Source organism: Misgurnus anguillicaudatus, chromosome 10 (genome assembly GCF_027580225.2).
Source record: "Misgurnus anguillicaudatus chromosome 10, ASM2758022v2, whole genome shotgun sequence".
NCBI classification, from domain to species: Eukaryota; Metazoa; Chordata; class Actinopteri; order Cypriniformes; family Cobitidae; genus Misgurnus; species Misgurnus anguillicaudatus.
Window position 1 is genome coordinate 17530280 of NC_073346.2, and position 13087 is coordinate 17543366.

Here is a 13087-nt window from a genome sequence, read left to right on the forward strand (position 1 = left end):
ACATGCTATAATTCACATTAGTTGTGCTGTAATACAGTTTACATCAATCCAAAATATCTTAATAACTTAATCACAAAAAATAAATGTATAAACATATTTCACCAGAAAAAAAGATAACTTTAGTATATCCTCTTGAGAAGTGCTGACTAGTGTGTCCTGATGATGGTCCAAACATCTAAGCGTACTCAACTGTGCTATTTTGAGACACCGTAAAATGTGCTTAAAATGTACCACTTTGTAAGATGGGTTCAAGTGATAACAAAATAATTTGTTTAAGCAGAGATAGTATGTTAAAAGCACATTTTAATTTATATCCATGTGGTGAAATGACTGTTTTGAAACGTATATGGTACGTACCCTAGAGTGTGGAAACCATTTGAAGTAACAAATGTTGCAAGGAAAAGCTGTTAGTACATCATTAAAAGAGAACCACTAACAGAAGCACAACATGGCTGCTAAGAGTCATATAAGTCTGCTGGGACTCATCATTTTCTGTTCATCTCTCACAGGTAAAGTATAAGACAATATCAAATATCTGTATGGTGTGTACATCCATGTAATGATCTGTAAGACAGAGTCTGTAAAGTGTTTGCTCAATTTGAAGTTTGGTATCTCAGGTTGTGTTTTGGTATACTGCTTTAATATACTACACTTGAAGTGCACTGTAAAAAAACTTTGCTGCCTTAAAAATTTTTGTTAAATCAACTTAGATTTACAAGTCATGTCAACAGAGATGAGTTGTCACTTATAAAATATAGTTGAGAAAAGTCAACTTAATTTTATAAGTTATAACAACTCACCTGTAGTTATAACAACTCATCTCTAGTCAAGATAAATAATAGTAAGTTGAAATGACTTGTAAATCTGAGTTGATTCAACAAAAAATTTTAAGGTATTTTTTACAGTGTGGATCAAAAAGACGAGAAAGGGTATTGGGTCTTGATTCACTTTAGATGTTGATAAGTGTATACATTGGCATTAATCATAATGTGTATTTTTAATTCTACATAAAAGTTAATTTTCAAGTATTCGTATTTTATTAGTGTTTTTCTTTGGAAATTCCAAAGCATATTATCATAATTTTTACTCCATACATTTCATAATTTCAAGTTTTTAGTTTATATCTAATATTTAAGTACATTAAACATCTAGTAATTTTGTGTACTTTTACTTAAGTAAAAAGTACTTTTGTACTTTTACTCAAGAAAGTAAAAGTGCACAATTTTAATGTAATTAAATAAATTTTAATATGCAATATAAAAGAAATACACAGTATGATTATATGCTTTAGAATGTAGTAAACATTTTTCCCAAGATAAACCACAGATGCGTGGAAAATGTAACTAAAATACTTAAGTATACACCTCTGCAAACGAGTAAGTTTAAAGTGATCTGAACCACTGTGAGATCAATTCCTGTGATATTTACAATGTTCAAAACCAGTTAGTCTGAATATTCCTGTTTATACTAAAGCAACGTGTTATTACATTTTGCTTTAGTTTTTCATAATCAAAAGAATCCTTTTTGCTCTTTGTCAATAAGAATAAATATTCACCCCTGTATTTATTAATACAACTACTTAAATAAATTTCTTTTAGGAACAACTGCAGATACTCATGTGTTCAGTAGTTCAGGTAAAAATGTCTCTCTGCCCTGTATTAATGCTCTTTCTGACTGCACCTCAACTACATGGATCTACAGTAAACAAAGATCATTAGTTACAGTAGAACTGATTAATGGAGGAATAAAGAAGAAGGACATAGAGAGAGCTAAGAGACTGAGTCTGGGGTCTGACTGCTCTCTGAACATCTATAAAACAACAGAAGATGATCATGGACTATACACCTGCCAACAATATGTAAATTATCAAAAACATGGAACTGATGCACAGGTTTTTCTACATGTTCTTCATGGTCAGTGTTTTTGTTAAATCAAATTTTTATGTTTAACTGAGATAGCAGTTCCCTAACATTTTAACAAAAAATGTGTGTTGTTTTAATTTCAGCCTCTTCATCATCATCACAGACTGAGATAAAACCAGGCAGGTGTTTGACTCTGTCCTGTCAGTTGTTTTCATATGAAGACTCTTGTAGTAGTTTGGTCTGTACTGAGGATCTTCAGCTGTCCTGGGTGAATAAGGCTGGTGTTAATCTACAGACAGACTCCAGATATCAGATATCAGGATCAGGACCCTGTATCATTACTATGAGTACAAAACTCCAGATTGAAGACAACAACACAGAGTGGAGATGTTTGGTTAAAACGACGAATGAGATTAAAACCTCAGCCAACTATACTGTCAAGTTTAGGGGTAAGAAATTTTACGCTGACAGATGCAATCTCAAGTATCATATAGATGTTGGTGATGTGATATATAACTATAACTATATAACTATATAACAGTTAACATCGGTAGCGCTTTAGATCACAGCTCGGAAACTACTGGGTAAGTACAGCTAATTTACAGCGTATGTTTCTGTAATTATAGTTTACTTATGAAGTACGTACATGTAATTATAAGGGAACAATTTATAATATTTGGGGAATAAAGGGGTAACAACCAGGTAAAATACAAATAATATATGCAGTAAAGTACTGCGTAAGTACAGCGAATTTACCGCATACATTTCTGTAATTATAGTGTACTTATAAAGTACATACGTGTAATTTTAAGGGAACAATTTATAATACTTTGGGAACAAAGGGGTAACAAGTGCCACTTTAATTTACAGCACGCAGATGTTTTATTTACTCTTTAACTACGTGAAACAAGGGGGTAACAAGTGCCACTTTAATTTACAGCCCGCAGATATTGTATTTACTCTGTAACTATGTAAAACAAGGGGGTAACAAGTGCCACTTTAATTTACAGCCTGCAGATGCTGTACTTACTCTGTAACTACGTGAAACAAGAGGGTAAAATTTTTTGACTTAGACTGTAACAACACAAAACAATGGTATATTTACACAGTAACTACAGAAAATACACTCTAAGAAAGGATGTGTTAATTTTTTACACATCTTTGTGTGTTAAGTTTTTAACACATTATGTGTAATTTTAACGCATTAGCCTATGTGTCATTTTGTGTTGATTTTGTGTTAAAATATAACACAAGTTGTGTTAAAAGTAACACAAAATGTGTTGTTTCTATAATAAGAATCCATGTGAAAGCAGCCATGACGCCAGTGCGATCACCATGCACCAGCAATATGTGGAGAGGAGTGTGATCGAGCCAATTCAGTGAATGTGTTCTCGCTAAATTACTCTCAAACATAAGATTGTTTTGCATGTAGCATACGCCATATCACGTAGGCCTAATATTTGAATCGTAAGTCCAAAGTTATGAATTACTTACTGTATAAATAATTTGTAATTTCCCACGTATTTAGCATATAAGTCATACATACCATGTAATATTAAAATAGTTAGCCCTTAGTTATAAAATACTTACTACATATATTATTTGTATTTTTCCTGGTTGTTACCCCTTTATTCCCCAAATATTATAAATTGTTCCCTTATAATTACATGTACATACTTCATAAGTATACTATAATTACAGAAACATATGCTGTAAATTCGCTGCACTTATGCAGTAGGCGTACTTTACTGCATATATTATTTGCAACCTGACCTCACGAATTTCCGTGGCATAGTCACGAAATTTTGTGCTCATTTTTCCGTGGCATTCTCACGGATCTCCGCATTTTTCCGTGGCCCTGCTGCGGACTGTCTTTTTCGTGGCGTTCTCGCGGATTGGTTGCTCAACTGTTTTGTCCTATTTTCTTGCCATTTTCGCTTCGGTTTAGGGTTAGATTTACATGAAATGACATCCCTACCCAAACCCAACTCTAACCCCAACGCCAGGCAACAATTGTTTAAAGTTTAGAAAATATAAAAGAATAAAGCAGAAAAAATAGTATAAACCAATAGGTAAAGTGACATAGTAACGCAAACACCAAATCTAACACTAAACCGAAGCGAAAATGGTTTGAAAATAGGAAAAAGCAGTTGAGTAACCAATCCGTGAGAATGCCACGAAAAAAAGACAGTCCGTGGCAGGGCCACGTAAAAATCAGAGATCCATGAGAATGCCACGGAAAAATGAGCACAAAATTCCGTGACTATCCCACGGAACTTTGTGAGATCATGTTGATTATTTGTATTTTTCCTGGTTGTTTATTCCCTAAATATTATAAATTGTTCCCTTATAATTACACGTATGTACTTTATAAGTACACTGTAATTACAGAAATGTATGCTGTAAATTCGCTGTACTTACGCAGTACTTTATTGCATATATTATTTGTATTTTTCCTGGTTGTTTATTCCCTAAATATTATAAATTGTTCCCTTATAATTACACGTACGTACTTCATAAGTATACTATATTACAGAAACATACACTGAAAATTCGCTGTACTTACGCAGTACTTTCCGGGCTGTAATCTAAAGCGTTACCTCAACATCTGTTAAATAGGTCCATCTGACCCGAGTCCAGCAGTCACCACCACAAAATATAAGCCCACATCAACTATAATTGCATCAGAAACTGAAGACAGTAAGATTCATGTGTCATCATACAAAGGTATTAAGTGTTATAGCACCGCATAGTCGTACATTAATGTTGATATATAAGTGCACATCATTGAAACTATAAGTTAACCAATGAAACACAGTTTGTCATTATGTTGCTTGCTTGATTTATATCCTTAATTAAATCTGTAAAGTCATATATAATACATTGTATCATATTCTCACATTCAAAGGTCTGATGTCAAACGTAAGTTATAAAGTGATCTGAACCACTGTATGAGATAATTTCTTTGGAATTTACAATGTTCAACACCATTTAGTCTGAATACTCCTGTTTTTACTAAACCAAAGTGTTATTTTTTTTGCTTTAATTTTTCATAGTCTAAAGAATCTTTTTTGCTTTTTTGTCATTAACAATTAATATTTACCCCTGAACTGTTAAAATCCCTGTTTATATTAATTAATACCTAATTTACTTTTTTCTCAATACAACTGCAGAGACTCATGTGTTCAGTAGCTCTGGTGAAAATGTTGCTCTGCCCTGTATTAATGCTCTTTCTGGCTGCACCTCAACTACATGGAACTACAACAAACATAGATCATCAGCTGCAGTAGAACTGATTGCTGGAGGAATAAAGAAGAAAAACATAGAGAGAGCTGAGAGACTAAGTCTGGGGTCTGACTGCTCTCTGAACATCTATAAAACAACAGAAGATGATCATGGAGATTACACCTGCAGACAATATGTGAATGGAGAAAAACATGGAAATGATGCACGGGTTTTTCTACATGTTCTTCATGGTCAGTGTTTCTGTTAGTTGATTTCATGTTTAACTGAGATCACAGTTCCCTGACATTTTAACAAAAAATGTATGTTGTTTCATTTTCAGCCTCTTCATCATCATCACCACAGACTGAGATAAAACCAGGCAGGTGTTTGACTCTCTCCTGTCAGTTATTTTCAAATGAAGACTCTTGTAGTAGTTTGGTCTGTAATAAGGATCTTCAGCTTTTCTGGGTGAATCAGGCTGGTGTTAATCTACAGACAGACTCCAGATATAAGATATCACAAACAGGACACTGTATCAGCACTCTGAGAACAACACTCCAGAATAATGACAACAACACAGATTGGAGATGTTTGGTTAAAAAGATTAAAGAGACTAAGACCTCAGCCAACTATACTGTCAAGTTTAGAAATCAAAATATTAGACATAAAGGCATGTTTAAGGTGAATAATGTTATTTAATAAAGAAAAATGTTTACATTGACATACAGTAAATGCATTCTCAAGTATCATGTGAATGTTGATGATGATGTTTTGTTTGAATCCCTCATTATTTTTTTTGCAACTAAATAACAGTCAACATCTGTTCAATAGGTCCATCTGACACAAATCCAGCAGTCACCACCACAAACTATGAGACAACATCAACTATAAATGCATCAGAAACTGAAGACAGTAAGATTCATGTGTCATTATGCAGAGGTAGTGTTAAAGCACCGCATACATTAATGCTTATAACGGTACATCATTGAAACTATCAGTGAACCGATGAAACACAGTTTGTCATTATGTTGGTTTAATCTCTGTATGTTATTCTCTGTCCACACATCTGTCTTATAGTGATTATAGTGATTGTTGAGATAACAGCATTCGCTGCTCCTACTGTGATTCTTCTTCAGGTCGTCTGTACAGAAAGATTTGGTGAGTTTAACCCATCATACAATCTGATGATTCACACTGAGCTACAACAATCTGTGCTTAAAGTTATATGAGAAGTTTCTTAAGTTTTATTTATGTTTTTCTTCTCAGCAAACAGAAGAAAGACTCAGATCACCCCGTGAAGACAGTGATATCAGCACTTTTAAAATAAAATACTATTTACAAATAATAAGCAAGTTAACAGGGATTTTTTGTTATAGATTTTTAGAGGAATTTGCTTCCAAAATTATTTTCCAGTGATAATGAGTGCTTTAAATATTACACAGACCCAGACAGGCTGTTTGCGTAATCTTTTGTCAGCTTTGTGTAACAGCTGAATTTTATCTTGTGTCACTTCCTGTTTCAGTGAGTTTTAATATTGTATAATTAGTGCTTATTTTCCTACTAAAAACTCTGAATTTGTTACAAATACAGTGGTGTGAAAAAGTGATGGCCCCCTGCCTTATTTTTTTTTTTTTTTTTTGCATGTCTGTCACACTTTAATGTTTCAGATCATGAAACAAATGTATTTATAAATCAAAGATAACACAAGTTAACACAACATGCAACGTGTTTCGATATGTTTGTGTTTTTATACCTGCTAATAAAGAACTTCATAAATCTCAAATAAACAGACAGTACTGTACACTACATGGTCAGATACAGAAGATAACTGGTCATTGAGTAAGACAACAGATCAAATTTATAGAAACATTTCATCATCACTAAAATTTTAAACTTGATCCACACTGGTTCATCATCAACTCCTTTAGTCTAATATGGTATCATGGTGTCATGAGCGATGATCATAGGAAATTGTAAACCACAGTTGAAGTCACAAATGTTGCAAGGAAAAGCTGTAAGTACATCATTAAAGAGAACCACTAACAGAAGCAGAACATGGCTGTTAAGAGTCATATAAGTCTGCTGGGACTCATCATTTTCTGCTCACCTCTAACAGGTAAAGTACATAAGACAATTTTAAAAGATATGTGTGGTGTACATCCATTTTATGCTCCGTAGTAGAGAGTCTGATAAATCGTTAGCTTAAACAAAAATAAATAAAAACTAATCTGAGCTTATGTTTGGAACATACTGCTTTAATATACAGTGGACAAATGGTGGTTTTATTCTCACATTCAAAACTCTGTCATGAGTAAGTTATAAACTGATCTTAACCACTGTATGAAATCAATTTCTGTGATATTTATTATGTAGATAATATGTTATATCTGTGATATAACCATTGTAGTTTGCATACTGTTTGGACTAAATCTAAACAAAAAGTGTGTTGTTTTCTGCTTTAGTTTCTATGTGCATTAACTGTTTTTCATGATAGAAATAATCTTTTTCCTCTTTGTCACTAAGGAATAAATATGGTGTTATAAATATATATTAAAACCCCTGTTTATATTTATTAATACAAACAACCAACCATATTTACTAGGTACAACTGCAGAGACTCATGTGTTCAGTAGTTCTGGTGAAAATGTCTCTCTGGCCTGTATTAATGCTCTTTCTGGCTGCACCTCAACTACATGGATCTACAACAATCATAGTTCATCAGCTGCAGTAGAACTGATTGCTGAAGGAATAAAGAAGAATGACATAGAAAGAGCTGAGAGACTGAGTCTGGAATCTAACTGCTCTCTGAACATCTATAATACAACAGAAGATGATCGTGGACTATACACCTGCAGACAATTTGTGAATGGACAAATACATAGAACTGATGCACAGGCTTTTCTACATGTTCTTCATGGTCAGTGGGGTTTTTTGGGGGTTAGGATTTCATGTTTAACTGAAAAGATCACAGCTCTCTGACATTTTAACTAAAAATGTTGTCTGTTGTTTCAATTTTAGTCTCTTCATCATCCTCACAGGCTGAGATAAAACCAGGCAGATCTTTGACTCTCACCTGTCAGCTGGTGCCATATGCAGACTCTTGTAATACTTTGGTCCATTCTGATGGAATTCAGCTGTTCTGGGTGAATCAGGCTGATGTTACTCTACAGACAGACTACAGATATCAGATATTACGATCAGGACACTGTTTCATCGCTCTGAGTACAACACTCCAGAATAATGACAACAACACAGAGTGGAGATGTTTGGTTAAAAAGAAGAATGAGATTAAAACCTCAGCCAGCTACACTGTCAAGTTTAGGGGTAAGAAATCAAAATATTAGACATAAAGGCACATTTAGGGTGAATAATGTGTTTAAAAAGGAAAAACGTTCATGTTGACATAAATGCATTCCCAAGTATGATATAGATGTTGATGATATGTTTTGTTTGAATCCCTCATTATTTTTCAACTAAATAACAGTCAACATCTGTTAAATAGGTCCATCTGACACAAATCCAGCAGTCACCACCACAAACTATGAGACAATATCAACTATAAATGCATCAGAAACTGAAGACAGTAAGATTCGTGTGTCATTATACAGAGGTATGAAGTGTTATAGCACCATACAGCCTTACACTCACCGGCCACTTTATTAGGTACACCTTATTACTACCGGGTTGGACCCCCTTTTGCCTTCAGAACTGCCTTAATCCTTTGTGGCATTGATTCAACAAGGTACTGGAAACATTCCTCAGAGATTTTGGTCCATATTCACATGATAGCATCACACAGTTGCTGTAGATATGTAGGCTGCACATCCATGAAGCGAATCTCTGGTTCCACCACATCCCAAAGATGCTCTTTTGGGTTGAGATCTGGTGACTGTGGAGGCCATTTGAGTACAGTAAACTCATTGCCATGTTCAGGAAACCAGTCTGAGATGATTTATCCTGCTGGAAGTAGCCATCAGAAGATGGGTAGACTGTCGTCATAAAAGGATGGACATGGTCAGAAACAATGCTCAGGTAGGCTGTGGCGTTGCTCGATGCTCTATTGTTACTAATGGGCCCAAATATCCCCCACACCATTTCACCACCACCAGCCTGAACCATTGATACAAGGCAGGATGGATCCATGCTTTCATATTGTTGACGTCAAATTCTGACTACAATCTAAATGTCACAGCAGAAATCGAGATTCATCAGACCAGGCAACATTTTTACAATCTTCTATTGTCAAATTTTGGTGAGCTTGTGCGAATTGTAGCCTCATTTTCCTATTCTTTGCTGTCAGGAATGACACCCAGTGTGTTCTTCTGCTGCTGTAGCCCATCAGCCTCAAGGTTCGACGTGTTGTGCGTTCAGAGATGCTCTTCTGCGTACCTCGGTTGTAACGAGTGGTTATTTGAGTTACTGTTGCCTTTCTATCGGCTCGAACCAGTCTGGAAATTCTTCTCTGATCTTTGGCATCAACAAGGCATTTGCGCCCACAGAACTGCCACTCACTGGATATTTTCTCTTTTTCGGACCATTCTCTGTAAACCCTTGAGATGGTTGTGTGTGAAAATCCCAGTAGATCAGCAGTTTCTGAAATACTCAGACCAGCCCGTCTGGCACCAACAACCATGCCACATTCAAAGTCACTTAAATCAGCTTTCTTCCCCATTCTGACGCTCGGTTTGAACTTCAGCAGATCATCTTGACCATGTCTACATGCCTAAATGCGTTAAGTTACTGCCATGTGATTGGTTGATTAGAAATTTGCATTAACGTGCAGTTGGAATGGTGTACCTACAAAGTGAGTGTAAATGCTGATGTATAACGGTACATCACTGAAACTATCTGTGAACCAACGAAACAGTTTTTCATTATGTTGCTTTATTGTTTTATACCCTTAATTTAAAGTTGTAAAGCCAATGTATTTAATCTCTGTATGTTTTTTTGTCCACACATCTGTCTTATAGTGATTATAGTGATTGTTGAGATAACAGCATTCGCTGCTCCTACTGTGATTCTTCTTCAGATCGTCTGTACAGAAAGATCTGGTGAGTTTAACCCATCATACAATCTGATGATTCACACTGAGCTACAACAATCTGTGTTTAAAGTTATATGAGAAGTTTCTTAAGTTTTATTCATGTTTTTCTTCCCAGAAAACAGAAGAAAGACTCAGATCATCCCCTGAAGACAGTGATATCAGCAATTTCTAAATACAACACCATTTACAAATAATAAGCAACAGGGAAATGTATTTTTATAGATTTTTAATTTGCTTACAAAATCATTTTCCAGTGATCCATATTGTAATAATGACTATATATATTAATTTTATAACAGACCCAGACAGACTGTTTGAGTATCTTTTGTAAGCTCTGTGTAACCGCTGAGCTCAGTCATGTGTCATCCAGTGATGCCGGTAACGCGTTACTTAGTAACGCGTTACTCTAATTTTACCACTTTTTTTTAGTAACGAGTTAATAACGCGTTAATATTTCCAAACCAGTAATCAGATTAAAGTTACTTATCCAAGTCACTGTGCGTTACTATTTTTGAAATTTTCCTTAGTAAAATATATATTTTCTTGTATATTTCTTCTTGCGTCTCGGGAAGTGAAGTCAGGTGTGCGACAAGTCACGTTTTCAGCACGAGGACAATTCAGGTCACGTGTAAGCGACACAAACGTAAACAACGTACAATGGAGAGGGAAGAGAGCTACAAAAACACTACGTCAAATTAAAAAAAAAAAAAACATTTGGAGTCGCGGCACGGCGCAGACAGTCAAACTAAGAGCAAGTCCCACATAGTCCCACCCGGTGATGCGAAGCAGTGAGCAGGAGTTCATCCACTACCCAAACAACAAAAGCTGGACTTCAGTGCAAAACCAGTAAGAGGAGAGTTGAAGAACGAAAGTAACAAAGCGATTTTCTCCGAGCCCTGATAACATCTAAATCTCACTATGACAGCATATTAGCACATAACCTCTGAAAGAGTTGACAAATATCGCGTTATTTACTCACCGATTTCCACGTGTAGATCCAGAACTGTGTTTTCAACAATGATAAGTACATTCCAAAAGCGGTCTTTTTTTCTTACAACGCGTTGTGTTTCTCGTTTCATGTGTTACAATACTGATAAATCTACAAGGTATATAACATCCTGAAGACTTCTCAGTTTTTCAAAATAAAAGTAAGTCGAGTTTATAGAGTAAGTAGATCCTTTCGGGTCAAAAGTAACACTTGTTAGTTTTGTCCCGCTGCTAATACTGTGTATAATATGGTAAAAAATTGATATTATTCTAATTTGATTTAATTTTATTTTCATAGTGTTCAAACTATTGAATTTTTGTTTAGTCTCAGCAATTTAAGTTTGTACTGTTGGTTGCTTTTGAAACATTTGATAAAACTGAAATTTAAAATAAAAATGTAATTTAATTATTTTTTACAAAGATAAATGACAAAATAAGTTTGCAGTTACATAATAAAGAGGTCATAGTAATATATATTTAATAAAAACAAGTGTAACACAAAAATCTATCATGTTTTGTTGTGTTACTTTTGACCCACGTGTGTTACTTTCGTCCCTGTTGTCAAGGTCAAAAGTAACAACTCACTACTCTTGTCTAAAGTGAAATTATACAGAAGTCGTCGTTTTACATTTGTTCAAAATTCCAGCTGGTTTTGATAGACCACACTTGTGAGTTATTGACCACAGCAAAAATATATCTCTGTCTAAAACATTAACTTTTAAAATTAAGTTTTTCTGAAAATGGCCCCTGCTCACCCCTATTTATGTTTAGTGAAGTCAAAAAAGACTTAAAATGTCAGGAGATACATTGTTGACGTTACTGTTAAAAATGCACTTCCAATAAAGTGAGTGTTGGCAAAACCGGTTGTCATTTTTAATGTTGAGGCAGTGGGGGTGTTGGCAGCTACTGGAATGTAACTAACAAAGTAACTTGTAATCTAACTTAGTTACTTTTAAAATCAAGTAATCTGTAAAGTAACTTAGTTACTTTTTAAAGGAGTAATCAGTAATCAGTAATCAGATTACTTTTTCAAAGTAACTGTGGCATCACTGGTGTCATCTCTGTTAATTCCTGTTTCAGTGAGTTTTAATTATTAAGCTTATTTTGCTACTAAAATATCTGGATTTGTTACCAATATATTGTGTTTCCTTTAAAAGAATTAAAATATTTGTGTAAATATATGTGCTATTATTATTATTACTTTTTATACCTCATATATATATATATATATATATATATATATATATATATATATATATATATATATATATATATATATATATATATATATATATATATATATATACATACATGCTTTAACAAAGTATCACAACTCAGACTCAGTTATCACAAGTCTCAGGCACATTTACTTCAAGCCAACAACAACCCACTTATAAAACATGATTACAAGTTAATTATTTTCCATTGTTAGTTCATCTATATATTATCCTTTCATTTCACAGCTTAATGGACTCAAGTGGACAAAGATCATGTGATCCAATATAACCACTTTGACCACAGAACCATCTACAAACAACTAGTTGAAACCAAATGTTCAGCTGGGACACAAAGCAGAACATTTGAGAGTAATGAAATTTGCACACCGAGTCCAAGATTCTCGTCCGATATTTTTGCCCTTTAAAAAAGTAATACGATCTCATGTAGCATTTTGACAGGTTTTTTTTTAATTCAGAGCCACTGTACAAGCGAACGCCAAAATCCAGAAAAGTAATAATCCAAGTTGATTCACTTCAAGAAACAGATTGTGGCAAATGATTGTGGAACAGCTTGGAAAACGGATATAAAACATACAGTATTATGCTCAGTTAACTAAACTTGTTGCTTATGTCATTTATTCATTCATAGTGAATAGTGCTAACGTTATGAATACTCCATTTGTATTGTTTTGCAAATATTTTTGATTAATTAAAGCCACAATATGTAAGATTTTTGTAATAAAATACCCAAA

General features: G+C 34.2%; 2 protein-coding genes across 4 annotated transcripts; both read left to right on the forward strand.

Annotated features, from left to right (window-relative positions):
- Positions 1–11490, forward strand: LOC141349102 (uncharacterized). 3 transcript variants are annotated; one of them, XM_073871998.1, is made up of 6 exons: positions 1–509; positions 1599–1913; positions 2006–2311; positions 5919–6026; positions 10058–10138; positions 10247–11490. In XM_073871998.1, exons 1-6 carry the CDS (start codon positions 449–451, stop codon positions 10276–10278), a joined length of 903 nt encoding a protein of 300 aa, XP_073728099.1. In that variant the 5' UTR covers positions 1–448; the 3' UTR covers positions 10279–11490. The 3 variants fall into 3 exon arrangements, with proteins under 3 accessions (XP_073728099.1, XP_073728098.1, XP_073728100.1); XM_073871997.1 differs by lacking the exons at positions 10058–10138; positions 10247–11490 and adding exons at positions 6165–6245; positions 6354–7108 and having other exon boundaries at positions 3–509; XM_073871999.1 differs by lacking the exons at positions 5919–6026; positions 10058–10138; positions 10247–11490 and adding an exon at positions 4482–5064 and having other exon boundaries at positions 6–509.
- On the forward strand, positions 5026–5786 carry LOC129448518 (uncharacterized; the record flags this gene model as incomplete). Its single annotated transcript, XM_073872668.1, has 2 exons — positions 5026–5338; positions 5428–5786. Coding segments are annotated over 2 exons (672 nt in total), but the record flags the coding sequence as incomplete, so codon positions are not given.
- Positions 11491–13087: the final 1597 nt, after the last annotated feature.